This window comes from Lycium barbarum, chromosome 2 (genome assembly GCF_019175385.1).
Source record: "Lycium barbarum isolate Lr01 chromosome 2, ASM1917538v2, whole genome shotgun sequence".
In the NCBI taxonomy this organism is placed as follows: domain Eukaryota; kingdom Viridiplantae; phylum Streptophyta; class Magnoliopsida; order Solanales; family Solanaceae; genus Lycium; species Lycium barbarum.
In genome coordinates this window covers 143,498,472-143,518,748 of record NC_083338.1, presented here as the reverse complement: position 1 = coordinate 143,518,748, position 20,277 = coordinate 143,498,472, and the positions used below count along the sequence as shown (strand labels likewise).

The following is a 20,277-nucleotide window of genomic DNA, read 5'->3' as shown; positions in this document are numbered from 1 at the left end:
ATCGCATCGACTCAAACCGCGATCGCGATTGAGGGACAGGGGACGCTGACGTCATGAACGCGATCGCGCTGTCTCGTGGCGCGATCGCACTGAAGGAATTATGAGCGTTTTCGACCAGAACCTGGGATTCGCCGATTTCTTCCATTCCAGTTCATATAAATAGAAAACTAGGGCAAATTTTCAGTTCATCTTTGGCAGTTTTTCATCAAGTTTGGAGACTAGTATTTACACCACACTTTGGGGTTGAAGATTTGAAGATTTGGTTGAGTATTTCTTAAGCCTTTAATTCATTTCTTCAATTTCTTGCTTTGTATTGTATATCTAAGTGTGTAGCTTTCTATTCCATAACTTGAATCTCGTTTATGTAAGTATTCTTGATTAAAGTTTGGTTTGAAACTCTTGTTGTGCTTATGTATTGAATGGTTCTTATTGCTATTGAAGTGGGTCTTTGTTGATTTAATTAATCTCGTTCTTGAATGTTTCCAAAGGGATTAGCTAACCCTAGGACTCACCCATTTACTTAGATTGAGCTTGGAAAAGGAAATCTAGGTTGGGAAAGATTAATTAACAAGAATTTGGGTCATTAAACTCATCTAATAACTTGAGCTCGGAAGAGGATAGTTACTTGAGGTTAGATTGATTGTGCCTAATATCACACTCTAAGGCTTGGAAAAGCTTAGAGTGAAATTCATTGATTTGGTTGGAAGACTTTCAATGAGATTTTAGATATCATTATCTATTGACACAAACCCGTTCTTAGTTGTAAAATCGTGAAATACATTGGATCGTTACTTGAGTGTAATTTCCTTTGTATCCAAACTTGTGGCCATTGATCATTTTACTCGCTTTCTAGGTTAGTTTACATTTCCGCATTAGTTATAATATTTCTCAAAAACCTAAATATTATCCATCGTTTGGCTTTAGCGTAGTTGGTGAAAGTTCCTTACTTTCTTAATCGCCTAGCATATTGTTCCCTGTGGGATCGACCCCGACTCATAGTTGGGTAAATATATTGCATACGACCGTGTACACTTTCTCTTTGAGGAGTGTATTTGGACGTTATCAAGAACGTGGCCTTAAATTTTCCTTTAACCACATTCGTTAGTGGTAAGAATATGACCATTATTTTCTATAGAAATTCTTGTAACCTCTAATTATTATTTACCCACATTCTTCCTAATTATGTCTTGTAACTTCTAAGTCATAATTCTTGTAACCTCTAATTATTATTACACCACTTTCTTCATATTATTTCTTAGGAAGAAATTTTCACCTATAAACTATAGTGGTGGTCTCACCTTGTGTTGAAGTGTAGGAAAATATAGAGTACATGAAAAAGTGAGTTAAAAAAAGAAAACTTATTTAATTGAGGGAAGGTATTCTTTTATTGGAGCTTTGGACTCAATATCTTGTCTAGAGTTTGTTGAGTTCTACGACATTGTCGGGATATTGTATTCTGGAGGGGACAAGTCAGGAAGATTACTGTTGGACTGATAAAGATTTGCTGCAGCAGGCTTGAATCTCCTTAAAAAGAGCGGGATATCCGCGCCTCAGCCTGAACATACTTTTTTTTTCTTCATTTTATTTTTCAATTGTGATTGTATTTTCACCAACAGAAACAAATTATTCCGATAAAATGAAAAGTATAAAGTGAAATTTACTACTAAATATAGCAATATATCATTTTTTTTTACAACCGGTTAAAAAAATAAAGAGTGTTACCTAAATCGGGACAGATGGATTACTCTCTAATAATCTAACTTTAGAAAGAAAAAAAAACTATGAGACAAAAGGGAGAGCCGTGTTCAAGTTGACTGCCAATTTGTAAGAAATATGAGTTTGTTTCTTGTATTTTTCTAGGTCCGGAATGATATGATCGTTTACTTAATTTAATATATTGCATGTTTTAAGAAAAAAAGAAAAAATAGGTAACACCCCGTACTTTTAGGCTAAGGTTTGACTCGTAAGATGAGGGTATAATGAAACTAATATGAGGTGTGTATAAAGGGTTTTGAAACCTAATCAACGTATAAGAAGAGTCTTAGGACAAAATAAAGTTGAAAGCTACTCTACGGAGCATGTTTTCAAGTGAGTTTGCACAAGGAGTCACTTAAAGCAAGTATCCGGAAACATCTATAAGGCATTTGGGAAAACTTCCTTCATTAAAGTTGTAGATCTTGAAATACCTTTCCATCAATATATGGTGGAGCCCAAACGGACATTTGTACAAAAAGTTATGTACGTTTTACTAAACAGTATTCTGCAGACTTACGACAGAATTTACGGGCTGTAAATTCTGCCCAAAAATCACATACACTCTTACCAATTGGGTCTTTTGCACGATTGCCTTCAAAGGCACTAGTCTTTTAAGTTTTGCCCCTCAAATTGTTGGTCTTTAATTTTTGCTCTTTGCTAAAAACTTTCAGGTTTTGGATTCAAACCCTCGCTCGGTCAAAATTTTTTTTAAGAAAAATAATCACAAGGTGGAGTTTGGATTCACAAGGCAGAGTTTCAACCTTCACCAAAAGGCAAAACTCTGCCTTAAGGCAGAATTTTGCCTTCAGGCATAAGACAAACCTCTGCCTTTGCCTTCAGGTAATTTTTTTTTTACATAAGGCACTATTACCCCCCTGAACTATACCCGCAGTTGCTACGACGCACCTTACCTTTCCTTGGGTTCTATTACCCCCCTAAACTTATTTAAAACGGAATAATTACCCCCCTAAACGCTGATGCCCACTCTCATATGGGAGAGTGGCATATACTCTCCTTGCCACATGTGCATTTATTTATTTTCTTTTTTTAAAAAAAAATCAACTTACGTGTCTATTTTTAAGAATAAAAAAATAAAAAACTAATTTTTCTTTTAAAAAAATTATTTTATAACCCGTTTTTTAAAAAAAAAATTGAAAATTTGATTTTTTTTAAAACCCATATGTTTTTTAAAAAAAAAAAAAAAACTGAAAACATGAAAAAATTTTTAAAATATGAAAAATGGATTTGTTAAAAATATGGAAAACTTTATTATTATTTTTAAAATGTCTTAAAAGATCTTGATTTTCATGATTTCATTTTTTTAGGACACTTTTATTTTTCAAATAAAATCCGGAAAAAGTGTTTTTCTTGTCAAAATTTGAAAAAAAACTGATTTTTTATAAAATTTTGAAAAAATTAATTATTTTTTTAAAATGTGGAAAACTAGATTTATATTCATATTTTAAGAAAGTACAGATTTTTTAAAAAAAAAAATTAAGTTTTCCCGTTTTTTATGTTTCTCACCCTCTCAAAGAGAGTGAAACACACTCTCCTTGCCACGTCTGCCTTTAGGAGGGTAATTATTCCGTTTTAAATAAGTTTAGGGAGGTAATTATTCTGTTTTAAATAAGTTATGGGGGTAATAGGACCTAGGGAAAGGTAAGGTATGTCGCAGCAACTTCAGATATAGTTCAGGGGGGTAATAGTGCCTTATCCCTTTTTTTTTTAACTTAGTTGGAATTTCACAAACATCTGCCTTAAGGCCTAACTTTTGCACAAACTTTTGCCTTAAGGCAAACTTCTTTGGCCGAATAGGCCTAACTTTGCTACAAACATCTGTCTTGCGATTTTGTTTTTTAATACTTGACTGAGCGGGGGTTCGAACCAAGAACCTATGGATTTTAGGCGAAGGGCAAAAATTAAAGACTTTAAATTTGAGGGGCAAAAATTAAAGACCAGTGTCTTTGAAGGGCATTCCGCACAAAAAAAATGTTACCAATTCACGATAGGATTTGCGGGCCGTAAAATGGGCCTTAAGTTGGCGTAAAACAGGTCCGACTACAACTTTAAATCGTCATTTTTTGACTTTTTCACTTCATTCTTCACATTCTCGAGCCATAGAATGACCACCCATAATTTATTTTAATTGCCCAAAACACTTGAATACTAAATGGGGTAATATATGCTTTCTTTTAGAAAACCATGATGATTTTATAAACTATGCAGATAATATTTTTACCTTTATTGTTTGGTAAAGAAATTTCTATAATAAATCATTTGAAAATTATTTCATAACGATTAACAGTACATTTTACTAATTTCAACCAGAAAATAGTGTAAAATAGATATCTATTTAATTGTGCAATTATAAAAAATTAATCAGCAAATATTTACCTCTTTTTAATTCAAGGAAATTGATTGATTGAAATAAATAATCATCTTTTACCCCCAAAATTTATTTTTTGCATACTCCATTTATATGGGAAATTCTAAAATTAATTATAATTAATTTAGATGATTAATTATGGTTATATTTGTAAATTGTTTATTATATGTTTAATCATGGCTACAATTGTAATAATCAATGAGTTAGTCAAATAGGGCCACAATTGAAAATGACAAAATTCATGTTTTAATTCAATTAAGGCCATCCCTGTAAATTCAATATTTTGTGAAAATCAGTCGTTCTTTTAAATTAATTGGTTGTTTAGTTTCAATTTAATAGCAAATCAATCCCTTTAATTGTCTTTTTTTTAACTTACCCATTAAGTAATATATATATATATATATATATATATATATATATATACACACAAAAATTGGGCTGCCCATTTCAAAGGGACCGAGTCTAGCCCAACAAGGGCCAGACCCGGCCCAATTCGCAAGATAAGAAAAGGGGGCCAAAGCTCCTTTGCCATTTCAGTCAAACCAAACGTAACCTCCCCTTTCCTCTTTCCCCTTTTCTCTCCAAAAACCCTAGCCGCCCCCATGCGATCTTCTCTCTCCTCGTCACCATGGCTGTTTATAGCAAATGACAGGAAAAGAAAAGCTTGCACCCCATTTCAACTTTGGTTTTTCATTGGCTCATGACTGGTCACATGGATCGACCTTTTTAAGGTCAAATCCGACCTCCCATTTACTCTATTCTGTCATTGTTAGCTGTTAGATGGGGTTTGAGAAGAAAATTTTCGAAAGTCCCACATCAGTTGAAATTTGGGTTTTTACCTCAATTTGGGGGTTATAAATATAACCCCTAATTCTAAAAAAAAAATAGGAGAGGTTGGACATCTTAACACTGAATACATAGGGTTTCTAGCTTCATTTGCTTAAAACCTTTAATTTTCGGTGAAGTTTAAATTTTAAAAAAATTGTTTACTTGTTTTCTTGGTGCGGTCTGGTGAATTTGAGCTTTTGGGGGATCAAATTTGAGATTCCAAGTCTAATTCTCGATCAAAAGCTGCAGTCTTAGGAGGTAATTCCCCTTTTTCTCGTTGATCTTTGCAATTTTCTATATTTTGTAGGTTTAATTAGTTGTGATATGATGTAGCATGTTTGTTTGTGTGTGCTTAAGTAGATAGTATTCTGTCTTACTTCCATTAAATTGTTTTGAGTTGCTCTTATAGTTTGTTTGTTGGCTGCTCATAGAATATAAGCCTATTTATTTATGTATGTACAGTTAGATAGCATTGTTATCTCCTGGTCATCTTAGGTGATTAGTATGTTATGGTTGGATGATTTAAATCTTGAATAAGAAATCTAGTCTATTAGTTAAAGAGGTGTCAAGTTAGTTACATGAGTCATTATGTGTGGAATTCAACATGATAATTATTGACCTTTATTAAGCAGGTTGTTAATGTTCAGTTTGGTTAATCTATACTAGTATATGCACATTGATTAGATACTCAGATATATGCTTGAGTGAGGTACAGTCCTATTTGAAGTTGATCTAAAATGGTGTATAGGCTGTATACAGCTGCCTTGTCTGTCTATATTCCTAAGTTTGACAAATCTGTAGTGAGTTTATTCTATTTGTTTGACCTGTTTGCCTGTTTGAACTTAATGCTAAATCTAAATAGTTTGTTCTGAGTTCTTGTAATGCTTATGAACTAACTATGTCTATCTGAACATGTATAAATGTTTTTAAAATGACTAATGTGATCCTTCACCCTGAGTTAAGTCTATCAAACATGGCTAGAAATGCAAGAAACAATCCACAGTTTTTCTTTCTTCTGCTGAGGCTGAATACCGAGCCTTAAGAAAAGTTGTTGCTGAAATTTCATTGCTGGTTCGTTTATTTGGAGATCTTGGTTTAACCTTTTCTTTTCCTATTCCTGTTTTTTGTGATAGTCAGGCAACTCTCCATATAGCAAAGAATCCGGTTTTTCATGAGCGTACGAAACACATTGACATTGATTGCAACTATGTCCGGGATTGCTTGGTTGCTGGCCTGATTTCCCTCCATCATGTCTCTACCACTGAACAGCTTGCTGAAAATCTTAACTAAGGCCTTGCCAGGATCATCACATCACTATATTCTGGGCAAGCTTGGAGTTTTCACACCCTCAAGCTTTGGGGGGGGGGGGGGGGGGGGGGGTGTTAGACAACAGTAGTATTAGGCCCGAGGTCCATTAAGTGTACATTCATTTTACTTGTTGAAATTTGTATATTCATATTAGGCCTAATTGTAAATAACCCGGTCCATTAGTTATGTAAGGACGGGGGTTGTATGAGGTTGCATTCATTCACTCATTTTCCCATTTTTCAGAAATAAAGACAAATTCTCTCTCTTACTCTCTTTCTTCCGCACTAGGGTTTATTTACCCTTCTTTTTGTGCGATCTCTTTGTATGATAATCCAACATCAGTGGATGACGGCATCAGTACTATTGGTGGCAACAAAAAATTAAAGGCATGCCATCAGTCTTATGGTTCATGGAGGGTTTATTAGTTTTGAAATTCCCCTGTTTTAAATCATACATTTTACATCTATTCCTTTTTTCCTTTTGGGTCGTTTTCTGTTTCTCACTCATATTATGTTTCTCTTATTGTAAAATATATTTTTACTAATGTTATTTATAAATAACAATTAAATAGGAATATAAGGTGAGAGAGGACTTAATCAAGCCCAAAAGACTTCCAAGTTCTTAATACCTCTAAATACACTCATAAATTAATTTTTATGACAATTAATATTCTTTTCGAACAACCCTTAAATAGAAAAGGAATACACTGGACTTACGTTACATGTCTTTTAATTTATTTATAAATGAGCGTTAAGTTCTCTTCTCCAATTGAGAGATTTCTTGAGGATGTTTCTCAAGAAATATAGTATATGATGAAGTTTTTTTTTTTTTTCCATATGTATTTTCTGGCATACGTATTTTAGTTTTTTTTTCCCCATATATTTGTATGTCTTCACTTGAAATAATAATTTAAATATTTTGGTATAAAACAAACTTAATGATATTAATGGGTGCCAAAATTTGTGGAGAATATCATTTTTCTTACCAAAGTTGGAGAGCATTTTTCCAAAGTCATCCACTTAACTATGGTGAAAATACTTACTATTAAGTTACTTCCTTCGTTCCATATTAGTTGTCCAGAATACTAAAAAAAATTGTCCCAAATGTCACTCATCCAAATGTGTACTTAAAAAAGAGAAGGAGTAAAAGAGTAGAGGAGAGGAATCAAATTCGAAAAATATAATGACACGTGTTAGATAGAGAAATTTTTATGATGGTAAAAATAATAATTAATTTACTAAGGAAAATAGCTTTATAATTTTCTTTAATGTCAACACAATTTTATTAAGGATAAATCACAAAAGCTTTATCATATATTTTTTCTTATAGAATTAAGAATCTACCAAAGAAACTTATAGAATTAAAATTCTAAAATACTTATTACAAATTTACTAGTTTAATTTACTAAGGAAAACAGCTTTATAATTTTCTTTAATGTCAACACAATTTTATTAAGGATGAATCACAAAAGTTTTATCATATATTTTTTCTTATAGAATTAAGAATCTACCAAAGAAACTTATAGAATGAAAATTATAAAATACTTATTATAAATTTATTAATTTATTTTAATGACCGCTCAAAGCGCAGCAAATTCACTAGTAGTAGAATAATTGCACATCTTCAGAATCACCTACTCCAATATACCTGGAAACGCCAATCAATTAATTTTTCTGTCATACGAGTTTTAATTAATTCACTTCAAAAGCTAAACAATAATAAATATGTAGAAAATTCCCACACAAAACAACAAACATATCTGGAGGTGACAAACTAATGTGCCGACTTTCTAGCAAACGAAGAGCAACAACAACAATATAGCCAGTGACGAATGGGGTTTGGGAGGATAGAGTGTACGAAGACCTTACCCCTACCTTTGGGAGGTAGAGAGGTTGTTTCTTACGGATCCTCAGCTCAAGGTGGCAAACGAAGAGCAGAAAAATGAAAAATAAAAAAGGTATCAACAAACATATTGAGGAGACTAAAATAGAGTTAGTTCGACTTTAATTTTTACCCAGTTTCAAGTTGAAAAGGAAGTGCTCCTTGAAATCCTGGAAGAAACTTCACTGGTGAACCAGCTATAGCTGACTGTGAACAAAGTTCTGCTACAACAACTAAAAACAAATAGTAACATATCTCTGTGTTCGCCATATTTCTTATACAAGAGAGATTTTTTAAAGCGAAGTTCGTCATCTATATAGATAAGAAAAACTGGGGGAACAATGTCCCAGTCATTGTTATGAAGATCGTTTGTATTTTTTTTGCTTGTTTTCGTATATGGTTTCCTTAAAATGATCTGGTCATGTTTTACAGCACCACCAGATATTCTACTAAAAATTAAATGTATTTAGTACTATTAAGTAGGAGTATTATTTATTTGTATGTTAGTGTTGTGTGGGTAATAGATGTATCGGTGAAGACTCTTGTCCGGGCACGTGGCAGAGGCAGAAGGAATTTATAGTCAACCCTGAGTCAGTCAGGGTTTTTAATTAAAAGGCCTAAGACCAAGATTCAATTGAAAAGTTGGGGGCTCGAAGACGATAAGATATCATCCTAGTCTCAATCATAAACGATATAGATTAGGGATCGGCGAATGTTGCTTTTAGGAATCCGCTGACATCTTATGAGAAATCAAAGTTTTTGGATTTCGGAGGGGAAGTATGGTTGCCTTGGAACAAATTACTCAGTCACCTTACCATCCCAATTATGTTGCCTTTCATGTGTCTTCTTTTTGCTTTTGTTACTTCCACTTCTTTGTTATCTAGGTGAGAGATCTCCATCCTTGGCCACCTTATCAAAGCATGTCTAGCATAGCATCCCCATCGGACATGTCATCGTCATCGCCCAAATCAATGTCATAAGTTGTAGGTGATGTTGCTTGCTGCCGCATATGCCCAGGATATGTGGTACTGATTGTGCAAATTTGCTTAGCTAGAGGTGTAACACCACAACCTTTATGTTGTTGATTGCTACCAATTAGACAAGTCACCTGAGTTGTAATTTTTCTACTGCTCTTAAGAACAAAAATTGGTGCATTATGGTTGAGATTACTGCCCGAAATTGGTGAGCTATTCTCCTGTAAGCTTTTTCTTTCACTACGATTAATTAGATATTCTTCATTTTTAACCTGTTCTACCCATGTCTTAGACTTGGACGAAACCTCGTCAATTACCTGAACTAAATCATTATTTAGTTGTCCAGGTTGCTCCTTGCTTATCTCCGTCGAAGTTAAATTATCTTTGTGTTGCTTATTTCCATATTCAACGCCTCGTAGTCAAGATCCCTTGCATTGTCAAAAACAGTTGCACTAGTCTCACCAGTAGCATTTTCGTTGTCAACAACACGCTACCCAACATCAACAGCCTGAATCTCACATGTAGCATTTATTTTCTGCCCCGAATCAACTTGTAATTCATAGACTTTAACTCTTGATGTTACCCCTGCATTATCAATTGCGTTGGGCATTAATTTCTGCCTTGCACTCTATCTGTAGTAGCTAAAATCTCAGTTGGTACCAAATTATCACTTTGAGCAATAGCTTGAAAAGGATTATGTGAAAAAATTTGTTAAGAAGTTGTATGTTCATTAATCCTAATTCCATGGGATTTTCGATGTGTAACTACAGCCCGACCATTGTCAACTTGGTGGTTATTTTTTTTGAAAATTTGGGCATTTCTAATCCCACCTGAAGTCTCAACAGTTGCATTCAAAATTGGAGTTCGCACACGTCCATCCGTCGCGTTTTCACAGTAATAGTTGACACTTTTCCACTTTGGATTTAATTTGATGTATATTTATTGTATATCACATGTATATTGATGTATATTGAAGTGTATATTGGTCAACAATGGAATAGGGATAACAAGGATAAGCAAATCTAGGGTTCTAATCGAAGACTTGCAGTTAGCAATTCAGGGTATTAACCGAGATAAAGCTAAGAGAGAAAAGTAGAGAGAATAGTATTTGATGTCGTATATTCATGAATGAGTAAATGAATTGTGATTACAAGTATTTAGAGATCCTATGCTAATGATTAACTTCGACACCATAAGCTACAGTTGTCATTAACTCTCCTAAAAAGACAGACAGTCTGCCATTTAACTAACTAACAATAAGGATCAGTAACTAACTTTCAGATCAAATCATAACTAACTTTCAAACCGTAACTAACTCTTGGATATAATTCTCAATTCCTCGACTGTGTAGCTGCTTTCTTCATGCTCTTCTTGTCTTGATCACAACCTTATATTTATGCTATGATGATCATATACTCGATTGCTGCATTATTGTAAGAATACCCTCCACAAAAGATCAGACTTGACCCCAAGTCTTGAAGGGAGGAAACATGTGTTGCAACTCAGAAACATACTCCCAAGTTTCATCAGCAACATCCATGTCTGTCCACTTAACAAAAACCTGAACAACAACCTTATTACCCCTCTTGACAAGCCTCTTATCAAGTATGGTGCCAGGATCAGGACAAAAAGGACTAGAAATGTGAACCACAGGAAGATGATTAAAAGTAGAGGGAAGTGCATGTAACTTCTTCAATTGTGAAACATAGACTATAGGATGAATAAGCACCTCAGATAGTAACAATAACTTGTAGGCAACAGCTCCCTCCTTAGCTCAACCATATAAGGACCAAAATATTTAATAACTAGCTTGTTGTAGGGCCTGATAGCAGCTGAAACTTGCCTATAAGGTTGGAGTTTCAAGTAAACCCAATCTCCAACTTCAAAACACCTATCAGACCTGTGTTTGTCTGCAAGATCCTTCATCCTTTGATGAGCTCTTGAAATGTGAAACTTCAAGAGGAGTATGATAACTTCCTTAGTAACCAAAGACCTGTCCACCAGATGATTCTCCAGCTAAATAAGGAAGGTGGGTAGGAGGTTTTTTACCATACAAAACCTTATACGGGGTGCACCTTATAGCAGTATCATATGAGGTATTATACTACCATTCAGCTAGAGGAAAATATTTAGACCACTCAGTAGGACAATCAGAACAAAAACATCTCAAGTAAGTCTCAAATGTCCTATTCAAAACCTCAGTTTGACCATCAGTCTGAGGATGATAAGTAGTGGATCTTTGTAGTTAGACACCTTACAAAGTGAATAATTCCTGCCAAAAATTATTGAGGAAGATAGGATCCCTGTCACTAGTAATTGTAGTAGGCAGCCTACTGTAGCTTAAAGACATGATCAAGGAAGCATTGTGCCACAGATTGAGCTGTATATGGGTGCTGCAAACATAAGAAATGACCATACTTACTCAACATGTCTACTACAACCAAAATATCATTCTTACTTTTAGACTTAGGCAACCCTTCAATGAAATCCATGCAAATATCAGTCCACACACCATCAGGTATAGAAAGAGGTTACAACAACCCTAGATAAGCAGCTACATCATATTTATGTCTTTGGCACACATCACACCTCTGAATGAAGTTTCTAATATCAGCAGCAAGGGATTTCCAATAGAAAAGAGATTGAACTCTTCTAATAGTGGAATCCATTCCTGAGTGTCCTCCTTGAGTAAAGTAATGCCACAAACCAATGATACTCTATTTCAACTAAGAATCATTTCCCACAACCAATCTTCCCTTCCACCTTAGCTGTTCATTTAACCAGGTAAAGGATTTAAAAGGTTGAGTTTGCAGCTTCAGAATTAAGTCCTTCAACACTGTGTTAGTTGTCCAAGTTGCCTTAATTTGATCAAATAGGAATCATAAGGTGCTAGTAGTGATATTGCTAAAAGTTCAGAGTCAGGCTTCCCTGACAAAGCATCAACAACTTTGTTTTTATCTCCCTTTTATACTCAATTGAGAAGTCAAATGCCATGAGTTTAGAAATGTCAGCAACCTAGAAATTAGTATGAATATGCTGCTCCAACAAATGTTTGAGTGCCTTCTAATCAGTTTTGACAACAAATGGTTGGCCTAGCAAGTAATGAGACCACTTAGTGACAACTAATATAAGAGCCAACAACTCTCTATCATAAACTGACATAGCTTGGTGTCTTGGTGCTAAGGATTTACTGATATAGGCAATTGGATGCCCTTGCTCCATTAACACAACACTTATACCTTTACCACTAGCATTAGTTTCACCTATGAAGGACTTAGAGTAATCTGGCATAGCTAGAACAGGTGCAAAAATAAGTGCTAGTTTCGACCTTTCAAATGCTGCAGTAGCTTCTTCACACCATTTGAACCCTTCCTTCTTGAAGAGGTCATGTAGTGGTCTGCGTATAGACCATACCCTTGTATGAACCTTCTATAGTATCCTACAAGTCCTAGAAATCCTCTAAGTTTTTTAATATTGCTAGGCAAGGGCTAGTCTGCAACTGCAGCAAGCTTCTTAGGATCTGTGGACACACCCTCTTCACTAATGAAATGGCACTCAACCTTAGGCACCCAAAAAGCACACTTGGACATCTTGGCATACAGTTGATATCTTTGCATCAAGTCAAAAACTAGGTTAATATGCTCAACATAGTCACTTAGACTCTTGCTGTATATTAAAATATCATTAAAGAAGACTAAAACTGTCTTCCTCAGCAATGGTTTAAAAATAGAATTCATCAAGCTTTGAAAGGAGGAGGGTGCATTAGTCAGGCCAAAAGGCATGACTAAGAACTCATAATGTCCCTCATGAGTTTTAAAAGCTGTTTTATGAGTATCATCCTGATGCATTTTTAACTGATGATAACCAGCCCTTAAATCTATTTTTAAAAATACCACAGCACCATATAGTTCATCCAACTAATCTTCTATTATTGGTATGGGAAATTTATCCTTTATAGAGAGCTGATTTAACTCTCTATAATCTCCATATAACCTCCAATTGACATTTTTTTTCCTAACCAACACAACAAGTGAAGCATAAGGATTTGTGTTATGCTGGATAGCACCTTGATCCATCATTTCTTGTATAAGTTTCTCAATAATATCCTTTTTAATACTAGGGTACCTATAAGGTCCCGAAAGATGGTGAACTATGCCTGAGCGGGACGAAGCCAGAGGAAACTCTGGTGGAGACCCGCAGCGATACTGACGTGCAAATCGTTCGTCTGACTTGGGTATAGGGGCGAAAAACTAATCGAACCGTCTAGTAGCTAGTTCCCTCCGAAGTTTCCCTCAGGATAGCTGAAGCTCGCATGCGAGTTCTATTGGGTAAAGCCAATGATTAGAGGCCTCGGGGGCGCAATGCCCTCGACCTATTCTCAAACTTTAAATAGGTAGGACGGTGCGGCTGCTTTATTGAGCCGCGCCACAGAATCAAAAGCTCCAAGTGGGCCTTTACTGACAGGATTAGAAGATTCAATTAGAGGTATTCTGTGATCAAATGCTCCTCTATGAGGTGGGAGATAGTAGGAGGTTAAAAGACACTAGCATACTGCTTAATCAAGTCAAATATAGCAAATGTTAGGACTCCACCTGGAGTAGCTTGTATGTGATGGCACTGCAGTTCTTCATCTCATCCAGAAGTGAGTGACATCATAAAGAATTGAGTGTTTTCTTCCTCTATGTGATTGAGTGACTTAGCTTTAGTTGATTTACCTGCATTACTTGCACCTCTAAGAACATGTTTCTTACCTTGGTACATAAACTTTATGGCCCTATTTCTGAAGTCAAATAGGATCCTACCAAGGGTGTTTAACTACTGTACTCCCAGGATAATGTCAACATTACCTAAGGGCAACAATAGAAAGTCTGAACTGAATGTTGTACCTTGTAGCAACCACTGCATGTTTCTACAAACTGAAGTTGTTTGTACCCTTTTTCCATCTGCTACACTTACTGATTGTTCCATGATGGAACTAGCCTTGAAACCTAGTTTCTTAGCAACTTCTTGGTCTATAAAATTATGAGTACTTCCAGTGTCTATCAACAATTGTAAAGGTTTCTTCTCATCGTAGCCAATTACCCTTATAGTTTGGTATCCACTAACACCTGTGAAAGCCTAAAGTGAAATAGTCATGAATTCATCCCCTTCTTCTATATACTCATTTAGTGCTTCATCCATCATATCCTCTTTAACCTGTTCCTCCTCCACTATATCCACCAAGAATATCTGTTTATTGGTGTTACACTTATGCCCAGGAACATACTTTTCATCACAGAAAAAGCAAAGTCTATTGGCTCTCTTTTCATCCATCTCTGCAGATGTCAACCTCCTCCCAGGAATTTTGTTAGTTTTTGAAGAAGTTGGTTCAAAAGGTCTTTTGAAGGTGTTTGGTGTGGGTGGTTTTTGGAAGGTATTTGGTCTGTAGTGACTTGAGGTGGGTAAAAGGGCAGATTGATGTGGTTTATTGACAAGTTTTAGCACCCATGTCTTAACTTGAGCTTCAATCATCTCCTCCTGCAACCTTGCAATCTTGTAAGCTTGCATTAGAGTTCTAGGATTCTGTATCTTAACAGTTTTGTTCAGTTCAGGTTTAAGACCTCCTAGAAAGCAACTTAGAGTATTCTCATTTGATAGGTTCACCACAGTCAATAACCTATCAAATTCAGCTTGATACTCCTTGACACTCCCAGTTTGAGTCAAGGTTTTCAGGGACTCCATATGATCCTCAAACTCTTCTCCAGACCTCTCATTCAATGCTAGTACATACTCATTCCAAGTGGGATCTATCTTAGATCTCACAAATGATCTTTGCCAAGTAATAGCTTCCCCCTCTAGGTGAATAGAAGTTACTTTCACCCTCTAATCAAATGGAACTTCATCCATAGCAAAAAATTGATCTACCTTATACAACTAAGTCCTCAGATCTTGACCAAAAAATTTGGGGAATCCTAACCTAGAGTATTTAGTAAAGAAATTACCATTATGAGTGTGATTAGCATGACCTTCCTTTGTTCTTCCTTCTGGCATAACTTCCATAGAACAGTTCCTATCAACATATGAGGATTTTGCTCTTCTCACTTCTTGTTATTTTCCTCTTCCATTCATTTGATTGATAGTAGTTCTTAATTCCACCATTTCTTTTTCCACTACCACATTTCTTTCAGTTATACTACTCATTCCCTCCATCAGTTTTTGTAGTTGTTCTTGAATCTGAGTCCATCTATCACTCATTTCTTCCTCAGATTGATCTATTGATCTTGATTCTTACTTCTTGTTACAATGTCATTACTTCTTGTCACAATGTCATTACTTCTTGTCATTGTTATGGCCGAGGATCGGTAGCTCTGATACCAATTGATGTATATTTATTGTATATCAGATGTGTATTGATGTATATCGAAGTGTATATTGGTCAACAATGGAATAGGGATAACAAGGATAAGAAATCTAGGGTTCTAATCGAGGACTTGCAGTTAGCAATTCAGGGTATTAACCGAGATAAAGCTAAGAGAGAAAAGTAGATAGAATAGAATTTGATCTTGTATATTCATGAATGAGTAAATGAATTGTGATTACAAGTATTTATAGATCCTATGCTAATGATTAACTTCTACTCCATGAGCTACAGCTGTCATTAACTCTCCTAACAAGATGGGCAGCCTGTCATTTAACTAACTAACAATAAGGATCAGTAACTAACTTTCAAATCAAATCCCAACTAACTTTCAAACTGTAACTAACTCTTGGACATAATTCTCAACTCCTCGACTGTGCAGCTGCTTTCTTCATGCTCTTCTTGCCTTGATCACAACCTCATCTTCATGCTATGATGATCATATACTCGATTGTTGCATCATTGTAACATAATTATATGTGATATATAAGTTTCTATGTCCTTGTGATTAACGAAGAGCAGAAAAATCAACCAAATTACATAAGATTTTATCATAATTTTTGCTCAAAGACATTAAAAGTTCAAATAAAAGCAGAGGATTTAGTTGGGTTCTCTGTTTGGGGGAAGAAAGCGATGGAGTGGGGTTTTTTCTAAGTTGGATTTAGTCGGGTCAGGAGGGGTAAAAAATTAATGGGTCCACTAAGTTTTAAAGGGAAAGGGTATTTTTTTAATTTAAAAAATCAAGTCCCATAACTAAAGGGTATATATGCATCATTTATGTAACGGCGAGGTTATATATGCACCACTTTTTGAACGAGGAGTATATCTACTCTAAGTCCCAAAGTTTAAGGGTATATTTGCCCCTTTTCCCTATATATTATAAAGAATTTTATGTTATGAAATACTTTAATATATTGTAGCTTGTTACTTGACTTATCTTTTGTAAAGACAATATAATTTTGTTTCAATGGTAAATATTTACCACTAAAGAGTCGGAGGGTTATATTGTAACATCAATTCGACTACAAAGATGTTTACGGAGGTTTCCGTTGCTGCACCCTATGTTGTTCGAACTTTTCAAAAACGTCAACAGGTGCGTGTTGGATTCTCCAAAAAAAAAATTATTTTTTTTTGGGGGTGAATCCGACACAGATGCAACATCGGAAGTGAAGAGTCCGCTCAACTTAGGCTATACGGACAAACAAAGTAAAAATTATACTCCTATCAAAAACAACTCTTTGCTATAGCCAAATTTTGGTGGAAGGGCATTAATTGTCCTCCGTTTTAGGTTTGGATCTCTTTCAGTGAAAAACGCTCCAATGAATGTCAAACTTAAAATCAATGCAACTTTTAAATTAAAGTCATCCGTCAAACTTAAAATGAGTGGTCTGGATTGCAATTATTAAATGCACTAGTTGAAGTTTAATACTCCCTCTGGATTAAAAAGAGTGTCAACTTAGCAATTTACACATCCCTTAAGAAAATATTAACTCTTAAAAGAAAAGAAAAAGATGTAATTTGACTGCAAATCTGAAAAAATAAGGTTAATTATTTTTTGATTTGATAAGTAGACACTCTTTTTTATCCAAGAAAAAAAGGCTAAATGTACATCCGGAGGGAGTATATTCCAAGCACTACTGTTCCGCTAGTTATTTCACGAAAAAATTTATTCGTGTTTATTCATCATCCATGCATCCTCTTTATATTGGCCCAAAAAAAAAAAAAAGTCATGTTGTTTTCCCTAGCTATTCCTTCAACTTGTCTTGTTAGTTGCTATGAAATATTTAATGTTTGTGTTTATGTTCTACGTAGCACATATAGAACTTGATATCAACCACGTGAAAAGAGTTAGATGAGTCGTTTCTTTCAAACAGTACACTATCATAATGTATTTTTTATTGGGACCTTTTCTAATTTATGGCGCATTAATTTTTACATAGAAACTTAGAATATGAACATGAGCCCTGCAGGATTAATCTATTAGTACTAACTTTAAGAAAACTCTATTGGATAAGAAATATGGCAAAACCAGAGCTGTGTTATTTGTGTTTAGTTCTTGTTGTAGTAGAGATTTGTTCACAACCTGCAGCAGCAGGTTCACTAGTGAAGTTTCTTCCAGGATTTCAAGGACCCCAGCTTCCTTTTGAACTTGAAACTGGGTCAGAAATTAAACTTTTATTTTAGTTTTCTTTGTGGGAAATATACATATATTATTATGGTTTAGTATTTGAAGTGAACTAATTAAAACTTGTACAATGGAAATTCTTATCGGTGTTTCCAGGTATGTTGGAGTGGGTGATTCAGAAGATGTGCAATTATTCTACTATTTTATAAAGTCAGAGTTTGAACCAGAATCCGACCCTCTTATGCTTTGGATCAGTGGAGGCCCTGGTTGCTCCGCTCTATCCGGCCTTATCTATGAGATTGGTATTACCATTTGATAACGTCCAAATACACTCCTCGAAGAGAAAGTGTACACGGTCGTATGCAATATATTTACCCAACTATGAGTCGGGGTCGATCCCACAGGGAACAATATGCTAGGCGATTAAGAAAGTAAGGAATTTTCACCAACTACGCTAAAGTCAAACGATAGATAATATTTTGGTTTTTGTTTGAGAAAATTATAACTAATGCAGAAATGTAAACTAACCTAGAAAGCGAGTAAAATGATCAATGGCCACAAGTATGGATAATGGGAGATTTCACTCAAGTAACGATCCAACGTTTTTTTACGATTTTACAACTAAGAGCGGGTTTATGTTAATAGATAATGATTTCTAAAATCTCATTGAAAGTCTTCCAACCAAATCAATGAATTTCACTCTAAGCTTTTCCAAGCCTTAGAGTGTGATATTAGGCACAATCAATTTAACCTCAAGTAACTATCCTCTTCCGAGCTCAAGTTATTAGATGAGTTTAATGACCCAAATTCTTGTTAATTAATCTTTCCCATCCTAGATTTCCTCTTCCGAGCTCAATCTAAGTAAATGGGTGAGTCCTAGGGTTAGCTAATCCCTTTGGAAACATTCAAGAACGAGATTAATTAAAGAAACAATAACTCACTTCATTAGGAATAAAAATCATTCAATACATAAGCATAACAAGAGTTTCAAACCAAACTTCAATCAAGAATATTTTCATAAACAAGATTCAAATAATGGAATAAATACTACACACTTAGATATACAATACAAAACAAGGAATTGAAGAAAGGATTAAGAAAAATATCTCATTAAAGTGTTTTCAATCTTCTCCTCCAATGGTGTAGATGAACCCTAGCCTCCAAAACTTGCAAAATGACCAAAGATGATAATGTTTTTCCCCAAGCTCTCTTTTTGTAGCTCCTCTAATTCTTCCAAGTTCAAAAGAATGACAAAATATGCCCCAACTTTCAGTTTTTGCAGTTCTGCCCGTTTTTTGCAGTTCTGTCCCGTTTTTGCAAAACTGTCCACTTTTGACAGTTTTGCAAAAATGTCCAGTTTGGCCTCTTTTTGACTTTCTTTTCACTTGGTTTCTTCCGATCACTCATTTCAGCTACTTGGCTTGTTTTGCTCTATTTTGTTCCATTTTGGTCCATTTTGATCCATTTTGCTCTTTTATGCTCTCCGGGCATCTTTTCCTACAAAACAACATAACAACACAAAAAGTAACAACAAAAGTGCTTAAAGAGTTGCAAAAACTTAAGGAATTAGCATCGAATATCGCGTAATTTCACGACTCATCACCATTTTCCTTACTAAAGTTTCTGGTTTTCCACAAGCTATTTAAATTTACTGTCTAAACTTCTTAACTATGAATATGAAGGACCAATAACTTTTGAGCCAGTGGAATACAATGGAAGTTTGCCTACAAGCATACTGAACCCTTATTCATGGACAATGGTGAGAGTATTTGATTGTGAAATGTACTTTCTAATGTCCATAAGGTTTCTGCAACATTCAAAATGTTGAAAGTATCACTGAATTATTTAGGTGGCAAGCATTATTTTCATAGACTTACCAGTGGGCACTGAATTTTCATACGCGAGAACTCCAGCAGCTCTACAGTCATCTGATTTACAAGCGAGTGATCATGCATATCAGTTCCTTCGCAAGGTAATTAAATTATTCTTCCGACTATTAGGAGGTATAAAGCCTCTAATAGCACACTTTTGATTCTTCTATTCTCAAATGCTGACCGTGTAGTTCTTAGAATACATTAAAAAATGTCGTCTATCTTTTGCAACTAATTTCGTTTGTTGGATTAGTATCAAGTGACTATCACATGTTAAGTAATTGCTCCATCTTTTAGGTGTCTGAACATCAAAAGGAAAGAACTTTATTTACTACCCCACTGTTTTATGAGTATTTAGCTGGTTGACTAATCTTTTTCAGGATATTTTCGCAGTGGTTTGTTGTTGCTCCCAAACGCACACGCAAGTATACGTGGTCGTACAAGTAATATAGACTGTTAAGTCCAGATATCGATCCCACAGAGACTTAGATTCTACTGTTAAACTAATTCAAATTCGAATGAAACTATTCAAGAAAGTGAAAATCAAGATGTTTGTTGTACTAAACTAAAACTGAAAAGTAAACAATTTGTGATGGGTGTTTTTGTGACTGGGACTATCTTGATAAAGATTGTAAGAATTTTCAGATGAGAGAAAGATCTAGGGTTATGGCTTTCGACAATCCAGTTGATCTTCAGACAATTCCACCTATTTTATTTCCGGGGTTACTAGTTGACGGGTTGACTATGCTTTA

The 20,277-nt window shown here is 35.0% G+C and overlaps 1 protein-coding gene across 1 annotated transcript; it reads left to right on the top strand.

The window, feature by feature from the left end:
- The first annotated feature begins 17,530 nt into the window (after positions 1 to 17,530).
- Positions 17,531 to 19,891, top strand: LOC132629072 (serine carboxypeptidase-like 13). The gene is made up of 5 exons (XM_060344812.1): positions 17,531 to 17,688; positions 17,811 to 17,956; positions 19,337 to 19,413; positions 19,504 to 19,626; positions 19,823 to 19,891. Exons 1-5 carry the CDS (start codon positions 17,549 to 17,551, stop codon positions 19,889 to 19,891), a joined length of 555 nt encoding a protein of 184 aa, XP_060200795.1. The 5' UTR covers positions 17,531 to 17,548.
- The last annotated feature ends 386 nt before the right edge of the window (positions 19,892 to 20,277 follow it).

Excerpts from the sequence above, each read along its gene's own strand:
- LOC132629072 (XM_060344812.1), top strand. The coding sequence starts at position 17,549 with ATGGCAAAACCAGAGCTGTGTTATTTGTGTTTAGTTCTTGTTGTAGTA. Across the intron at positions 17,957-19,336 it reads CGGCCTTATCTATGAGATTG|GACCAATAACTTTTGAGCCA; the intron begins GTATTACCATTT and ends ATGAATATGAAG. Across the intron at positions 19,627-19,822 it reads CATATCAGTTCCTTCGCAAG|GTGTCTGAACATCAAAAGGA; the intron begins GTAATTAAATTA and ends TCCATCTTTTAG.